Genomic DNA, 19,205 nt, shown 5'->3' with positions numbered 1-19,205 from the left:
TAGGCTAACTGAAGCGTGGATAAGGCTATAAATGGTTATGCAATCTTCTTTAAAAATGTTATTTCAGGTATCTCAATTTGTGGTTCTCAGCGGTAATGTCAAAAATATTCCATTGTTTCAAAAATACATTTCAAATCAATAATACATTTGTGTAACTCAACTATTTGATAGAATGAAGAAAAAATGTCGGCTGAGATATTGTTTGTCTACTTTGTACAGTCACTGTCAAAAGTAGAAATAAATATTCTGGCAAACAGACACACATTGCAAAGCTTGAGATAGATAGGCGCTATCTGTTTTGTTGTATGATAGAAAGGACAGCACAGTTATCAATCTACACTGCGCCATTTTAACGTTACCTCACTATAGGCATAGTATTGATAAATAAATTAATGATTTACTCATGTTGTGTAGCCGTACTTGAATGGTTCAAATCAATTGATATTATTTTTACGTAATTAATTGAGAAACGGTATTGAGAAAAACGGTATTGCTTGTTATTGAGTTAATATAAGAAGATTGATACTTTGCTCAATAGTAGTAGTTATATTCTGTAAAAATAAACAAATGATTCTTGCAATTTTCTTAATGAAATGTAATTATAAAGAGGAAACAAGTTTATTTGATTGGTTTCAATTTCTGCACAGAGATGGATCGCCGGAAAAATTTTGGATCGACTCTCTGCGTAGCTCGACCGACAGCAGAGGCAAGCATCACCTCAAGAAAGCAGCTCTCTATCAGCCTCCTCCTGTTGCTCCTCTTGAAAACAGTGGTCAGTATTATCTTATCAATCTATGTAGGCATTTGTTCAGAGCACACCAAACTTCTTTCTATCCTTTGAGGAGGTTGAAAGAGCAGAATTTCGGCCTATCAACCAGTAGATTTTTCTATATCTGATACCTAGTTCTTTTCTCTTCTTCTTCTTCACGTTTGCTTTCCAACGCAACCTTGCATCCAGAGTCATGCTTAGTTATTTGGCCTCGTTAGCAAATGGAACAGGTTTCCCATTGATGGCTAGGGGAATTTGCTCACATTTTCTGTTTGTGAAGTTGACTTGGATAGACTTGGTCTCATTTAGTTTGATTTTCACAATTTAGCCCAACTGGAGATTATTAACTTTGCTTTTCTAAAGTTTAGCTATTACGTTCGTTTATCTATTAGTTAGTAGTTTACCTAGGATGGTCACTAATTGTAGGACATGCATGATACACATGTCGTCATACATTGTTGCGTTATAACAGGGAAAGGCTTCGAGCAAAATTTTTTGAGGCTAGGTTTTTTTATATTTATTTATTTATCATTTACATCAACTTAAGGACAAAGAAACAGACTACAGTCCAAAACTTCTTTTCTCCCAATTTCATAAAATAAATTGTCCAAATAAAGGTTATGTGCGACTTTCCAATTCTTCACTAATTTCCACATTGGAACAAAACACAAACACTTGAAACAATTATTAATTTTGAATTTAGAAAGATTAAGATCCGAATTGATGACAAAATTCCTTCTACTTAGTAGCTACTCAAAACTTATCCGAACTTTTGTTGTCTATTTTTTCTTCGATACTCTATTTGATGTTTAATAATTTCTCTATCATTATAATTTGTAATTTTAAAGTGGTTTATCCAGTGTTTATTTTATATTAAAAGCCTCTCGCTGATGACAAAACATGCATGATGAACATGTGTGTGTGTGTGCATGATAAATATGTATGTATTTGCATGTTTATCATGTATGTCCTATCGTTAGTGGCCAGCCGTATAGGTACTTTCATAGCTACTTCACTTGTTAAATTCCATATGTTACTAGCTAATTCATAATTATGTCAAATTTCTTATCGTATTTCCTTTATCAACCATAATGTTTTTCAATGAAAGTCATTCAATATCGTGAATCGATCAGAATTTGCTAATAGAAAATGGAAAGAATTTGCTAATACAATTAAAAATCATTTAGCTAAACTGTTTTATTTAAAGTAAAATCGGGCGATAGGCGTATTGTGGAAAACAATTTGTTTTGATTATTTTATTTATTGGCTGCATGTGTATTATGCATACATTTGAGTACATTTTTCATTCACATTAGTATGGTTAACTGTCGTCATGAAGTATTTCATTTATAAAAGTATATTTACTGTCCCCACATCGTCTTCAGCATATAGCATAACATTTACTAAAGTATTCTTCAGTTGTCATGATGTATTTAGTTAAAAGTGTACTATTCTAATAATAACTTCATTTTACCAAATCCATTTTTACAATTATATAGAAACATCAATAAAATAGTAATAATTTTAATTATGAGAATAACAATAATGAATTGCAACAGAAGATCTATTTGAATCACACACCTTGTATGGATAAGTGCCATTTACACAGTGAAAGCTGAAACTGAATTGAATCAGCTGGTGGTTTAATCTTGATAAGAATCACAAATTGAAGCAAACTAAATACAACATTGTGTACGTTCTGGGAACACGGTAAATTGTTACTAGCGATAAAATGTTCCACGTCTCATGGGAACCATTTTGACAGTAAATGTTTCAAAATCCAGTTACCGGTAAATAAATCCTGCCTCACACTCTGACCGCGGTGCATTCAGAATGTACCACAAACGAAGAACTGTCATTGGTCGATAGGAAAGACCGTCGGCGCATGCGCAGATAGCTTGTTGGATTATCATTGCAAAGCCAAATACGTAACCAACAAAATTATGTTTGATCATTCAAAACTGGTACAGTGGTACTGGTACATGCTTATAAGTGTATAAATGGATAAAAATTGTATTTATGAGTGTGCTTGGTTTGCCAGGCTTGAGTGACCAGTCGTCACACATGAGACTGGCGGCGTTTGAGATGCTACTCGACCAGAACCAGGGGAGCTCCACGGGGGGCCGGAGGGGCTCGGGAGGGACCGCCAACACCCCCACCCCCGCTGCTCGGCTCAAGAGCCTCTTCACCGGCAAACCAAATGATCACAAGACTCTGCTAGGTATGCCCCCCGCCCTCACACATTCAGTCGATTTTATTCATTAAATGAGTTTCATAAACTATCAGCACTGCTTGCTAAGCTAGCCACCAATGACAGGTCATGCATGATGAACATGTGTGTACACACATGTCGTCATACATTGTTGTCTTCACATCAGAAGGCTTCACACAAAATTGTTAGGTTTTTGTATCTTCGATTTTTTGTTGTTTATTCTCTCTTCACAACTCTATTCGAGGTTAAATTATGTTTGTATTATTGTAAATTGTAATTTTCCAGTGTTTTATTCCATTTATTAGCTCTTTATTTTAATTATGTTAGAAGCTACCGTCAAACAGCTGTTTTTTTGTTCAAAGCCTCTCGCTGATGACAAAACATGCATGATGTAACATGACATTTCCTGTCGTTAGTGGCCAGCCTAAAGGTATCTTTGTTGTTGTTATAAGGAACAATGATAATTTAGTATTAATTTCACGGTGGTGTTTGTTATTGTTATAAGGATTTCTAGATTACTGTTTCACAACAGTATATTTTACAGTTTCAAAATTGATGCAAACACAAAAATATATTTATGGATAAATCCGTATCTTTTGTATAAACCCGCTGCAGAGTTAGGCTATTTAGTCCGGGCGCAAATGTCATGAAAAAGGCACTTCGTGGTCATTTTGGATAACAGCCGTGGAAGATGTCTCAATTTCTTCGTTAAGTCTAGCATAATAGGGATCGTGATGATGATAAGTCGAAATCACAGGTAAACACCTCGAAAACAAGATAGCTACCAAAATGTTTAGGGTTCTACTATATCGCTTGTATTCCAATAACCGTTCAAGATATTCAACCGTGTTTTGAACAAAAATATTTTTAAAACCGTCCTCTACAAATTTTGTTCTATAAAATTTCTCTCTAAAACTCATATTTTATTAGTTATAACTTTCAAGATTCCAAAAAACGTTTTTTCTACAATCGACAAAGCTGATACTCCATACTTTTCAAACTGCGCACCGTTTCCAAATTGCCAGGGATATTGGTAGGCTATGTAGAAATAGAGATATAATAAATAAACTACTAGCATATCTCATCTCAGTTATTCAAATTTTTAGTTACTATTAATGATATTATATTTGTATTGACAGGCTCACCAAGACTACACAAAGCAATATTTAGAAACTCATCTCGGGGTGATTCCGGAGGCGAATCCCTCAACTCACCTCCTCTATCGCCTCCTGAGGAGGAAGCTGACGTCATCCCGGTAAGCCAACTTAGCACATTATTCAAACATAATTAATTCATGCTAATGCGTAAAATAATTTACTGTCTTCTTTTTTTTAAACCGTCCAATTGAGAAACTCAAAATTTGTATTAACCCAATATTTGACCGAGCGAGGTGAGGTTCAAGATTCAAGTCGACGGTTTTGCATTTCTCCTTATGTATTTATGTTTACAGGGTGCTCTGAAAAAAGGTGCCCATACGTCAGGGCGTGATTCCTCTCATCAAAAGAAGAGAAAAGTTCTAATTAACATAGGTCTGAAAATGCTTAGTTACCAAGTTATACAGGCTGGAAGATTTCAGTTCCCCTGCCGAAACGAAGCCCCACGGGTATTTGTTGGCTGTTAATTAAGATGTACAATTTAGCATACTTTATGTAAAATGAACAGAAAAATTGGATAAAACCTTTTCCAGACCTGAGGCTACAGTAATTTTTAAGATATGTGACGAAATACGCGAAACTTGGTCCCGAAAAACAAGTTCCTTTAAGTTTGACGTAGATTTACTATGTTAAATGTACATAAAACAAAACTTGTAAAAAATTTAATTTTAAAGAGAAACGTGTAGAATAAGTCCATAATAGACAAACCCAACCTTGAAAAAATGATCCTTAATTATAAACAAAACGCATTAAAAATAGACAAAATCTGTTGAGCTCTCTATTTTTCATGCGTTTTGTATGTAATTAAGGATTATTTTTTTCAAGGTTGCGTTTGTCTTTTATAGACTTATTCTACATCTTTCTCTTCGAAATTAAATTTTCTACAAGTTCTGTAAAAAAATATTTTGTGTTTATTGTATATTTAACATAGTAAATTGCTTTAAACCTTGAAGAAACTTGTTTTTCGGGACCAAGCTTCGCGTATTTCGTTACATATCTTGAACATTACATTACACAGATGTCTGGCCGTGTCTATTTCTATAAGGTTGGGTTTCAATATTTTTCATGATGAGTGCCCATCAGTATCGATATTCTCACATTTGAAAAACAAATTTAATAGGTGATTGAAAAAAAGATTAAATGAACTGAATAATGCCGAAGAATTACTAGTAGTTCTGTGAACAGTAGACCTCGCGCTCTGAAAGTTACATTGACCTGTTGTTATGTTTTCTCAAAAATAAATAAATAATCTATCAATTTAAAATGTCTAGAAAAAATCCCAATGTAGAATATAATAACTGTAACACAAGAGCAGAAAAATTGAAATATTAAACTGAAAATTCAAACTATAGAATCACTATGGAAGAGTTGTTATATTTCATATGACATGGAGTAAAAATATTAATGTGGAACTCAATAAGCTGTTACGAACATTTAATAGAAAACTGCCATTTTCATGCTTAAATCGATTCCGGGACGACAAGGCACAGCATAAAAGAACAGAAAGCTCTCCGATTGGTTGATTCTCGATTCGTCAACCCAATTGGCTAATCAGAAAGCTTTCTGTCATGTCGTACCGTGACTTGTCGTCCCGGAATCGGTAAGTGTGAGCGCTGTTATCAGGTCTGGCTGTCGATACGCCAACCCAATAAGCCCATCTTCTCTGATGGTTTTTTGTTGTGTCGCGAGAAATCGGTATGTTGAAATATTAAATAGTCTACCATAACGCTGATTTCCTACACTTCATGATTTTAGGATTCAATTTATTTTTGATAATATGTTGCAATCATATTCTTTAGATTCGAAAATAAAAATGCCTTATAGTGCATTTATTAGTGCATAAAAATTGCATTCATTGAGGCATGCAATAAATAGCCCACACGACAGCTTATTTCTTACTAAGTTACATTGAGATATGAATTGCATGCGTCATTGCATTCAATGAGGCATGCTATTAATAAGCCTCTCGACAGCTGATTTATGATGGATAATTCCATAGTCTGATTTTTACGGTAATATTGGCGTTCGAAGGAGACTCCTTTTCCTTTTGTATTATCCTTGAAACGCAAAATTTCAAAAACCTTATGTATACGTCGACGCGAAATTCAAAATAGAACATACCTGTCAAATTTCATGAAAATCTATTGCTGCGTTTCGCCGTAAATTTGGAACATAAATATAAACATACATAAACATAAATATAGAGAAATGCAAAACCGTCGTCTTGAATCTTAGACCTCACTTCACTCGGTCAATAATATTCTTGATTGAAAAAAAAATTTAAATAGTTGAGAAATATTTTTATCAGATGTAAAGATTATCACGAAACTGGAAAAATCATCATATGGGATACAAATTCAAACGTGAACTGAGTTTATAAGTGAGTTTTTGATCTTGGAGAAAACAAGTAACAGTTTTTAAGAGTAAATTAGATTCAACTGTGAATTGTGATTCAACTGAATCAACTAGAACAGGTGACATCCTGTACTTGTGGATACTTGTGTCCATCTGTAGTACTGTGGTACTTGTGTCCATCATATACTTGTGGATGAAAAAACTGCGTGAGGTCTACTGTTCACAGAACTACGAGTATAAAAGTAAAAGGAATTTCCTCCATAGTCCGATATCACTGTATAAATTGGACTATGGGATTATTCATGATTAATCAGCTGTCGAGTGGATTATTAATTGCATTCAATGACACATGCAATTAATAACTCAATGTAGCTTAGCATTTCCTCTCCGCCTTTCTCTGCTCTCAACTCGGGCTGAACAGTTGCCAGTATCACAGTATGTCTTGTAGGAAGTTGGCTTTTGATGATAGTAGTTGTTCACAACAGATGATTCGCATTGTTGATACAACAACCCAAACGGTCATCACCCGTTTTCACACCGATATCTCGCCGTCATGAACGGACAGGACAGAATTTACTCTGATAGACAGTTTCAGAGGAGGTTGTAGTTTATGCGCGAGGTCTACTGTTCACAGAACTACTAGTATTCTTCAATTGAGAAATCGAATTTGAATTCTTGTAATTGACTGCTGTCATTTTGTTGGGTGTCTTTGGCAAGAGTGATATCTCAAAAGTGCGAGTATTTCAAATTCGTTATTTGTGTTTATTATATAAAATTATCAACACATATAAAATAATATTAACATATTGCCATTTAAAATCTAACTCCTCAACCATTACTTTAACCTTCAAAACCTAATTGAACAGAACCTAAAAGGTTATGTTCGTATACTAGACAAATTGAAACTTGCAGTTCTGAGGCACTCCCATTTTGTCCATAGAAATAATTTGAATCACAGAACTCGTGTGCACACACGACATACCCATTCATACCCCAATTAGGATGAAATGAAATAATCAATGTATAAATAAGTGAAAATGAATGATTATTTGCAGTTGCAGAAGGAAGACCCAAGCAGCAGTCCCCCCACTCCGGACTATCCAGGCTTGGAGTACCTCCCGTGTTCGAGCCAGGCACCTACAGTCTGTCAGACGCATCGACCATCCTGAGGGGTCGAGGGGGTAATCGTGACCCTCCCTCGAACAGATGATGTCGGCTGTGGCATAGCAACTTATATCCCCGTCCCCTGCGCGAGGGACTCATCTAGCTGTTCGTTGTAACTACAAATTGTTATTACTAGTAATTATTGTAACTTGTGACAAAATGTAACTTGTATGGTGGTTATAAGCAGCGAACTGTAGTGAGATTCAGGTTATTAAGTCAGCATCTGATTAATATTGGTTTGCTATCCCTGTCTGTCATTAGACATTGCAGATAGCTCTATCCTTTTCCAGTTCCACATCAGTGTCAAATTGTTTGTAAACTGTGTGGAAATATGATGATCTACCAAAATATTTCATCTCAATTATGGTAATTTGTTATCAAATCTTGGAAAAATATAATTTCTTTACAAATAAAATAGGCCTATAATCTAAAAAGATTTTATTAACATTGACAAGAATCAACAATTACAAACAGATGAGATTCACTGGGATAACTTGAATCATAACTATCTACTATAGATGGAAAAGGAAAAGCGGCAACACTGGCACATTTATGCTATAATTTGCACTGACTTTATATGGTGAATCTCCCTCCATGTCGCTTCTCACAGCCGCCACATTCTATGCATGTTAAACTTTGTTGTTCCTAATAGCTTTAAAACCAAATTGTGTGTGTCTCAGTATCCTACTATTCTTAGCTCTACTTTGATGATTGAGATGATGGTGATTATCATGATAACTATTCGTCGGACGAAGCAATCAAATAATACAATAGTTATATTGTTATAGTTAATTTAATATTGTTATATAGTCAATTTAATAATACAATCAAATAAGAAGAAACAGGCCGTTGTCTAAAACTCCAATTTGAGAATTTTATCTCATACTGCCAAAATATTAGGTAATATACTAGTGTATTTCTAGTGTATGATGACATACAGTTCCGCTGCCACCTTGAATAAATAAATGGTGGATGCGCTCCTCACAATTATTGTTGAATCCTTTTCTTAGGCAGTTTAAATATTCAACCTGGCTGAAGCGTGAAAATAACAAGATTTTGCTTTCTGGCTGCTGTTTATGTTCCTGACAACTAAATAAGAGTTTTTTAAAGGTCCACTTTATGGCTGGATAAATATGAATGGCTCTAACAGATCAAATAATTATTGAATTTCAGGACAATTTATCATTATGAGGAACGATCTTGGCCAGGTAAAGTTTGGTTTCCAAGCAAACATCTATTTTTATTGGTTTCAGTTATTGATTGCTGAGCGATCTGATCGACTAAAAAGAGTACTGCTCCACAAGCAGTATTTCACTGTTTGTTTTCGCCAGTACATTATACTGCTGATGATAAGCTGATGCGTTCTATTTACTGCTCAATATGCAGTAATATACCTGTCATCAAGTGCCACATTTGTAAAGTGTGTGAGTAGACTGTCTCATCACATTCTGTAATGAATAGACTATAGACATTCTGGCTATTCGAGAATGTTCACAACATGAATGCCAGTGATCTCAAAGAGACTCCAGCTCTAAGACTTCGTGGAGAAGAACATGAACAGGGAGGCCAGCAAGTGCAAAGTGATAATCACTGTCTGTCATGATATTTGAGTGTGGTCATATAATCTGTTATTTGGTTTCAATATGATGGTGGTATGTTCTTATGTAGTATTCTCTGCTGATTTTTTCTTCCTTTGGCAGACTTGACCTGATTATTAGGTATAAGCTGATTCTTGTCGTTGGCTCCACGATTATTTACTGCTCAATATGCAGTAATATACCTGTCATCAAGCGCCGCATTTGTAAAGTCTGAGAGTAGACTGTCTCGTCACAGCTGACGTTAGAGGTGAAATTCTTGGATCGTCGCAAGACGGATCGAAGCGAAAGTATTTGCCAAGTATATTCCCGTCGATCAAGAACGAAACTTAGAGGTTCGAAGGCAGTCAGATACCGCCCTAGCTCCAACCATAAACAATGCCTGCCAGCGATCCGCCGGCGTCTTTTCCGATGATCCGCCGGGCAGCTTCCGGGAAGCCAGGGCTTTTGGGTTCCGGGGGAAGTATGTTTGCAAAGCTGAAATTTGAAGGAAGGGCAACACCAGGAGTAAATTGACTTAATTGAGTAATTGCGGCTTAATTTGACTCAACACGGGAAAACTCACCAGGCCCGGACACCGGAAAGATTGATAGCTCTTTCTTGATTTGGTGGGTGGTGGTGCATGGCCGTTCTTAGCTGGTGCAGCGATTAGTCTGGTTAATTCCGATAACGAACAAGCCCCTAGCCTACTAACTAGACGTATCTTGTATCAGCAATCGTGCTACCAGCGATCATATCTCTTCTTAGAGAAACAGGCGGCTTCCACCAGCTGCTCCTTTAGGAGTATTTAAAACAGCCTGTAAATCAAAATTGAATGGCAGTGTTGCAGGGTCGTTTTTGGCTGCTTCCTTGTCTTCATTTGTATACTGACGAGCAAGTTATTTTCTTTGCAAATGTGAGAGAAAAGCCTCTTTGAGTTTTCACTTTTTTCTTTATTTGCAACACAAATTTTACAAAGATCTTTCTACGGTTTATGAAATTTCAACTTGAAACAACGGAAAACTTTTCTGTGTTTTCTCTAAACTAACTGGTAGCTGTGTGGTCTCACTACACTTCTCCTTGTATTGTGCATAATACCAATATTCAGAGACGAATCTAAGAACGTATACTCTGTTGATTTTCTATAATAATGTGATTCCAAAGTGGGAAAAGAGCGTATGTGCTCAATAATTATTAATGCTTCTCTCTCATCACTTATTTTTTGTGGTGGAGTTTTTCTAGTGTATGATGACATACAGTTCCGCTGCCACCTTGAATAAATAAATGGTGGATGCGCTCCTCACAATTATTGTTGAATCCTTTTCTTAGGCAGTTTAAATATTCAACCTGGCTGAAGCGTGAAAATAACAAGATTTTGCTTTCTGGCTGCTGTTTATGTTCCTGACAACTAAATAAGAGTTTTTTAAAGGTCCACTTTATGGCTGGATAAATATGAATGGCTCTAACAGATCAAATAATTATTGAATTTCAGGACAATTTATCATTATGAGGAACGATCTTGGCCAGGTAAAGTTTGGTTTCCAAGCAAACATCTATTTTTATTGGTTTCAGTTATTGATTGCTGAGCGATCTGATCGACTAAAAAGAGTACTGCTCCACAAGCAGTATTTCACTGTTTGTTTTCGCCAGTACATTATACTGCTGATGATAAGCTGATGCGTTCTATTTACTGCTCAATATGCAGTAATATACCTGTCATCAAGTGCCACATTTGTAAAGTGTGTGAGTAGACTGTCTCATCACATTCTGTAATGAATAGACTATAGACATTCTGGCTATTCGAGAATGTTCACAACATGAATGCCAGTGATCTCAAAGAGACTCCAGCTCTAAGACTTCGTGGAGAAGAACATGAACAGGGAGGCCAGCAAGTGCAAAGTGATAATCACTGTCTGTCATGATATTTGAGTGTGGTCATATAATCTGTTATTTGGTTTCAATATGATGGTGGTATGTTCTTATGTAGTATTCTCTGCTGATTTTTTCTTCCTTTGGCAGACTTGACCTGATTATTAGGTATAAGCTGATTCTTGTCGTTGGCTCCACGATTATTTACTGCTCAATATGCAGTAATATACCTGTCATCAAGCGCCGCATTTGTAAAGTCTGAGAGTAGACTGTCTCGTCACAGCTGACGTTAGAGGTGAAATTCTTGGATGATCGCAAGACGGATCGAAGCGAAAGTATTTGCCAAGTATATTCCCGTCGATCAAGAACGAAACTTAGAGGTTTGAAGGCAGTCAGATACCGCCCTATCTCCAACCATAAACAATGCCTGCCAGCGATCCGCCGGCGTCTTTTCCGATGATCCGCCGGGCAGCTTCCGGGTTCCGGGGGAAGTATGTTTGCAAAGCTGAAATTTGAAGGAAGGGCAACACCAGAAGTAAATTGACTTAATTGAGTAATTGCGGCTTAATTTGACTCAACACGGGAAAACTCACCAGGCCCGGACACCGGAAAGATTGATAGCTCTTTCTTGATTTGGTGGGTGGTGGTGCATGGCCGTTCTTAGCTGGTGCAGCGATTAGTCTGGTTAATTCCGATAACGAACAAGCCCCTATCCTACTAACTAGACGTATCTTGTATCAGCAATCGTGCTACCAGCGATCATATCTCTTCTTAGAGAAACAGGCGGCTTCCACCAGCTGCTCCTTTAGGAGTATTTATAACAGCCTGTAAATCAAATGAATGGCAGTGTTGCAGGGTCGTTTTTGGCTGCTTCCTTGTCTTCATTTGTATACTGACGAGCAAGTTATTTTCTTTGCAAATGTGAGAGAAAACCTCTTTGAGTTTTCACTTTTTTCTTTATTTGCAACACAAGTTTTACAAAGATCTTTCTACGGTTTATGAAATTTCAACTTGAAACAACGGAAAACTTTTCTGTGTTTCTCTAAACTAACTGGTAGCTGTGTGGTCTCACTACCTTCTCCTTGTATTGTGCATAATACCAATATTCAGAGACGAATCTAAGAACGTATACTCTGTTGATTTTCTATAATAATGTGATTCCAAAGTGGGAAAAGAGCGTATGTGCTCAATAATTATTAATGCTTCTCTCTCATCACTTATTTTTTGTGGTGGAGTTTTTTTACCTCTCATCTCTGACATCGAATATCCGGTTTCATTCATATCTGCAATTGCTCCTAGCACCTTCAGGTATATTTAGAACATCCAAGAAAAACTCTGCAAACAATCTTCTTTTCACCATTAACTGTAAAAGTGTAACATTCCGTTGTCCCATGCCGAGAATTCTCTGTTTTCCTTCTTTTTGGTTTGCCAATCATCACATGTTTTGATATAAATGAACGTTGTAGTGTCAGATTGTCTAAACTGTAGAACTGTTTGTACAAATCACTTCTCACATCCAATGGAACTAGAGCTGAACAACGATGCTTAGGTTTTTCCAAACAACAGGGTTCTATTTGTGGTCTAGCTGCAATAGTTTTTCCTTTCACAGTTGTGTATGACTGTCCCTGTAACCATCTTTTGCTTTTAAACGTTTCTTTTCCACTGATTGATTCAAGTGTAAGTTATAGGCTATTAAAACAAATATCATTAGTTAATATTATTATGCTATTCAAATTTACAAATGAGTATTTTATTCCATTTTGCACCACAGTGGTCTAGCGAATGTGCGCTTTCGCCAGTATACAACAGTAACTTGGTAAGAAAGTGACTGCAGTAAACTAACGAAACATGTCATTCGCAACTTTACTGGAGTAAAGAAATCAACAAAGCATCAGTTTCGCTAGTTTACATTGCAAATTGTGTAGAAATAGGAGAAGATACAGATTCACGAGTTTGCCATGGTAAACTAGATACTTGAAGCAGATGATTCGACCAAAAAACTCATTTTTGCAAAATTGTTAGTTTCGCGAGTTTACCATTGATTGCATCGACAATATACGAGTAACAAAGCACATAGAAAGTCCATATTGAGTTAATTTAAATACTGATTGTTGGATAATTTTCATAAAAATATAGTGATGCATCAGATTAAGCTAAGGCTAAGAACACCTGAGGAGGCGCGGCTTGGTGGTGATACAAAGTGTCGATCTTATGGAGATTGCCCTATCACACCGTTCCACGCCATGCCCGATCCGGTGTGTGTATGTGTGTGTGTGTGTGTGTGTGTGTGTGTGTGTGTGTGTGTGAGTGCTTTCATTCAAAGCAAGAAGCACCTGGATGCAAAATGCCGCTTCGCGCCTCCTCAGGTGTGCATCCATCTAAAGTTTGTCATGAGATGCATTATCGCTCAAGAAGTGAATTGATTTTAAATCCCCCATTTTTTCTTTTGCATAATCGAGAATGCAATTCAGATGTGATGCAATGGCCCATGCATCATGTCTCAAACCTTCAGAAATAGAACTAAAAGAAAGATGTTGAACTTCATTATTATTATTATTGTTATCTTTGTAGTACAACACACCCGTATGCAAAGTCACTTGATGATGATAACCTGCAAAGTGTACACTTAACATTTCTTTGGAGTATTTGCACTCATATTCTGACTGAAATCAATATGAATAAGAATTTAATCAGATTTTATATTCATTTAAAGATTTTCCACTGACATGTATTGGTGAATTATGTTGCAAATATGCTTCATGTAAGGAGGTACTAAAATGAAAAACATCTCTACTAGGCTTTTTACTTCTATCTCGAATCTCTCTTCCACTACTTTTTCATTGTTTTATCTTCTCCTTTAAACATGAATTTCACGTCCTTTCTTCTCCATTGTACAACATTATGCTAACTAACTATTTTCAAATGTTTCAATCCAAATATCTAAGTGACGATATTTTGAACATTTTCTCATTAAACAATCTTCTTGAGTTTTGATTGAAGGACAAAATAACGTTTTAACCATCTCATCCAGATCCCAACATTAATTTAAGCACTTATAGCATCTTCAGCTTTTCAAAGACTAAGATATTCTCATGTTTTTCACAAGCGCATGTATCTCTCTTTCTCACATTAGGTAAAATAACCCAAAATGGGCAGAATGTAGAATAGGGGATATTGTACCCCATCTCAGTCTCAATCTTTTTATGAAAAGTTTTAAGGTTTTCATCAGCGTCCTGATCTGTTTCTTCACTTTATGTTTAGTTTTAGTACTTTGATTCCTGGCTCAAGTCGGCTTACATCATCCTGTTGAAAAAAAATTAACAAAATCTACTTTATGTTTTATCTGGGTTTTTGTTCTATAAATTGCTACTTTTTCAATGACTCTACCATACACTCTTCGTCATCTATTTTATTCAGTTTTTTCCAGTATGCTTGCACTGATACCACGTGATTGTTTTTGGCCCAAAAATTGAGAGAGCTTGGGTACATGATCAATGTATTGGACCCTTTTGACTCAACATTTGAGACACAATCCAATGAGAAAATATTATTTTGTGAGTGCAGCAATAAAAACACCAAATGAGTGGTCTAAATGTTGGACAAAGAGGGACAAAGCACTGACTGCGGCTATGGAAGATGCAGCCAAAGCTCAATCCCAAACATATCGCCAAATTCAGCCTTGTCTTATGCTTCAAAAGGCTTTTTGTGGATGATGTAATATTGCAATGTTAACATGGAGTCTATCTAGATTTTTAGGTAATTGCTTATGATGTAAATGATGAATAAGTTGTTTTTTAAAATAATTATTTTAATACATTAACTACTGCATTAGGTATTGCTACTACATTAGGTACTGCTTTAGATGAGTAGTCTAATATAGTTTTTAATATTGACGTAGCCGATACAAATTGTAAAGTGTTTGTCTGTGGCAATAAATTGATTTGATTTTATTTGAACCTCCAGTTCAATAACTCAGTGAAGCTGGTCTCAATCAGTCTCCATTGCAACTTGAGTGCTAAGAACATGTCACTCATCTAATCTAAGCAATTAGATACTTTAACCACTCTCGAATTAGGTAAATTAGCTTGTTACCACTATAAAGGCTTTCGCCCACATGAGACCAAGCCATAACAAGACATTTTCTGAAGGTGTCATACATATTAGAAACAAAGAGATTTTTCAGATTTCAACAAAGCTTCTCCTATTTCAAGCCTGAACTTCAGAAGGGGGATTGGGGTCTCCATGTTTTGTGAGCAATGCCTCTTATACAAGAGCTATGCATCGACAATACAAATGTTCACAAAATGAAAAATAATTTGCAAATAGAAACGTTTTGCTTTCATATCAATACGATAGAGAGCCACAAGCATGTAATGTAGATCAATCCCACCCATATAGCTATTGTACTCTTTTATCATTGCAGGAAGTTCAACTTGGACATACTTTCTCTCCTTCATAGACCATCTTTTCACTTTATCTATTGGTTCACAACCTACATGACTACAACGTGAACACTATTATTGTCATACCATTTGACAGCAACTATAACTTCTTTTTTTTTAGTCTTCACTTAGAAGAACCTATACCTTTATCTTTCAATTCCTTGTCTGAAGGGAATGAACGATTTGGTATACGATTTGTTTGTACAGTACGTACGGACAAAATTACAATTTCTTTCAAAGCTACAACTAAGTTATAGGATGCAAACAAATTGTCAAATGACGACTTGTAATTCTTATGCTTGGGGATTGTCTGAGCAAGCCAAATAACAGTATCCCCACTTAGACCTAAACCTGAAACAGATGGAGCTGTACCCTTGCCTATATACACTTCAAAGTCTATTAGAAGGCCACTACGACTTGCCAAACAAAATACTTTTATACCCCACTTATTCTTGGCATACTGCTTGATGCTACTCCTACCTTTGAAAGGAATCATCATTTCATCAACAGCACTGAACTCCTCATGTTCAAGTATTCTAAAATTCTGCTGCAAAATGTTAAGAAAAGGACTAACCTTGAACAGCCTATCATGATCAGGGTGACTTTTTGGCAGCATATTTTCATTGTTTGAAGATTTGAGATTTGATCTCAATGTATCAAATCTATTTCGCTGCATACAGTCAGCTATAGATGATAACCTGCTAACATCAGCCCAATATAGTCTATAGCTTGGTACTTGTATGACACCAATCATGTCATGTATGCCGAAAAATTGCTCTATTTTATTTTTATTTATGTTTCCCCCCCCCCCCGGATTTTGAACTGAGTATCGGTTTGTTTCAGTAATAAACATTTCAATTATGTCATCAGAGAAGAATTTCTTGAAATATTGAAACGGAGTCAACTCTGGAGGAGGATCGCAGTGGTTGACAACACACTCACTATTTACATTAGGCCTATCTACAAAATGCCAAACCAATTTTTCTCTACTTGCTGAAGGTCTGCTTTAAGAATTTGGTGTTTAATAATCAGATACCTGCACCGAATCATTGGGATTTTTGAAGACAATGCCATCCAATTCGTCAGGCGGTTGTTCATCTGGGGCTTGTAGTAGTTCTTCAATTCGTCGATCATCAGAATCGCCCTCAAGTAGCTCGTTATCAGATAAGTCTCGATCAATTCAATTCAATTCAATTCAATTTATTAATGTCAACAAAAAATTAATATACAATTCATACTTACAAACATAAAATACAAATTCTTTATAAAATAATGAATATTTACATAAAATATCATATTCTAAATAATATTGTTGCATCCCTCTTTCATCGAAAAGAATTGTTAGTCACTCATTACTGTCAACAGGTATGGCCATCTGAAACAGTACAAACAGAATTGTTGACATGATGTATAGGTAAATATTATATTATAGCCTACATTTCATCAAAGTTTCAGCAATAAAAATTTTCAGACAAAGTATCTATCAGAAATAAACTTAAATTATCAAAAGATGATCATATGACTATATTCAACACAATATATTACATTCATAACGTTACAGAAGCTCAATAAATAAATAGATTACAAACAAGAGACTATGGATTGAGGTTATGTCTGGCTTGTGTATGATGTGCCCAGTGGGTTCATTCGGACCCCAAACTTTCTCTATTGACTGCATACTCAATATCGACATATATTATATTGTGAAGGCTCATAAGGTTTATAAGAGTATACAATTATTGAACTAGCCGTCAGGCTCGCTTCGCTCGCCATATCCGTCTAGCCAGGGGGCTCCGCCCCCTGGACCCCCCGACTGGATCGTCCAAAAATGAGATCAGCGGGCTCGCTTCGCTCGCCTGCATGTAGACCTCAGCGGAACCTCTGTACCGAATATGAACGTATTATGTCAATTTGATCTCGAAAAACACCTGTTAGTTGTTCTGAGGTAACAGAACTGACCAATGGAACACTAATGATATTAGCGACAGTCAATTCTCGGGAATTTAAATCAATAATTGCTTGGAACTCTAATAAACTGTCGATACCCATTATTCCATCATATGGAGAATCAAAGTGCTCCACCACATAAAAACTACAATTTCTTCTTACAGTCCCTATTTTCACATTTAATATCTGTAGCCCTTTAATATTAATAAAATTACCTGTGACGCCCTGAGCTCGTAAATTAGCTTCATATAACTTCTCGCCATCTATCTCCCATTTAATTATCGATATTGATGCTCCGGTGTCAACTAGAAAATTACATTGTATCCCACGGATAGTAACTGATACTACTAAATCTTCATATTTATCATTCTCTTCTTGACATCTTAAATGGGGTACTAATTTCGGCCTTGTGAGTTCCAGTTCGACGTCCGGGCGTTTACCGTCGAACTCTGTTGAAAACCTTCGGCTTTCTACAATTCCGCGCAATATGACCTTTACCTTTACAGTTATAGCATTCGATTTGTTTGTATTTTTCGTCATTGGAGTTATTATTTTCTTTCTTATTCTCAAATCTGCCGGTTTTTCCACCTTCTGTATCTTGCTTTTTAGCTCGGCAATCTCTAGCTATATGCCCTACTTTATTGCAATTATAGCATGTGCGGGTTTTCTGATTTTTATTCATCGACTGGTTGAATTTAGCTTGTGCAGAGAAGATGCGATTAGATGTAGAAGGAGCTGCTTGCACGATTATATTAGATATAGTCACCGCTAATCGAACTGCCTGCGTCATTGTTGTTGGAAAACGCAATCGAACCTGCTGGCCTAATTCCCCTTGTAACCCAGCTAAATAGGCTGCTAAAAACCTGTGTTCACCTTCTTCATGCAATATCCGTTGTTCGACCTGGTCATTCGTTTTTCTAATTGTTTTGTCACAAATACTTCTGAGCCTATCAGCGAATTGTTCTGGTGTTTCCCCTCTTCTTTGTGTTGAAGTTTGAAGTGCTGTATAATAATATTGGTCCGGTACTTTTTCCGAGAATCGTTCAATAAGAGCGTTCTTTATCTCATCATAAGTCACATTGACTTTGTTGATTTGAGGGCTAGTTTTAAAAAAGGTTAAGGCAGAGCCTTTTAATCTCAGTGATATTACTCGAATTTTATCATTATCGGTCCAGTTCCCCAATGCTCCTACATTTTCCACTTGAGAAAGAAAATCTATGATGGTAATTTTTGAAGTATCGCCATGCCATGTTTCGATTACACTTGCAATCGCAAAATCTTTCACAGTCATGGGCGTTGGGACACTATCTTGTCTCAATTGTCGTGAAACATCATCAACTGCAACTTTAGTTTGTTTCTCAAGAGTGGGGGTTCCTGGTTTACCGTCTTCACCCATTTTAGCTATTAATTGACTATTCTTCCTTGTCACAGTTTACGACATACGAAACTACCGATGCAGGGTCTGAAAGCTCCAACTCTCCCCTCCCCACTGGAGTTGTATTTTGGTAAGAATTAAAATCATGAATTAAAGTCTCCTCAAGGTTTTTTCTCTCATCTGGACTAAGATGTTCGGAGAAAAAATGTTCTTCCGATCGTTCGGTATTACCTTGAAACACTCTATAATAAAAAACGGTTGTTTGATTGACTTCTTTTGAAACAACTAAGAAATGATATTTATTGCGATTAATCTTACTCAAGGACTTGTAAACATTAACACGC

General features: G+C 36.2%; 1 protein-coding gene across 1 annotated transcript in view; it reads left to right on the top strand.

Moving 5' to 3' along the window:
- Window positions 1-7,659, top strand: part of LOC120353648 — a 516,732-nt gene extending 509,073 nt beyond the window's left edge. The window contains exons 2-5 of the mRNA XM_039438208.1: window positions 648-772; window positions 2,811-2,990; window positions 4,121-4,236; window positions 7,546-7,659. Coding sequence (XP_039294142.1) covers window positions 2,834-2,990; window positions 4,121-4,236; window positions 7,546-7,659 — 387 coding nt within the window. The 5' untranslated portion in view covers window positions 648-772; window positions 2,811-2,833. The remainder of the gene's footprint in view (window positions 1-647; window positions 773-2,810; window positions 2,991-4,120; window positions 4,237-7,545) is intronic.
- The last annotated feature ends 11,546 nt before the right edge of the window (window positions 7,660-19,205 follow it).

The sequence above is a fragment of the Nilaparvata lugens genome, chromosome 11 (assembly GCF_014356525.2).
Source record: "Nilaparvata lugens isolate BPH chromosome 11, ASM1435652v1, whole genome shotgun sequence".
Classification (NCBI taxonomy): domain Eukaryota; kingdom Metazoa; phylum Arthropoda; class Insecta; order Hemiptera; family Delphacidae; genus Nilaparvata; species Nilaparvata lugens.
The sequence above is the reverse complement of the archived record's forward strand: the minus strand, read 5'-3'. Positions and strand labels throughout refer to the sequence as shown.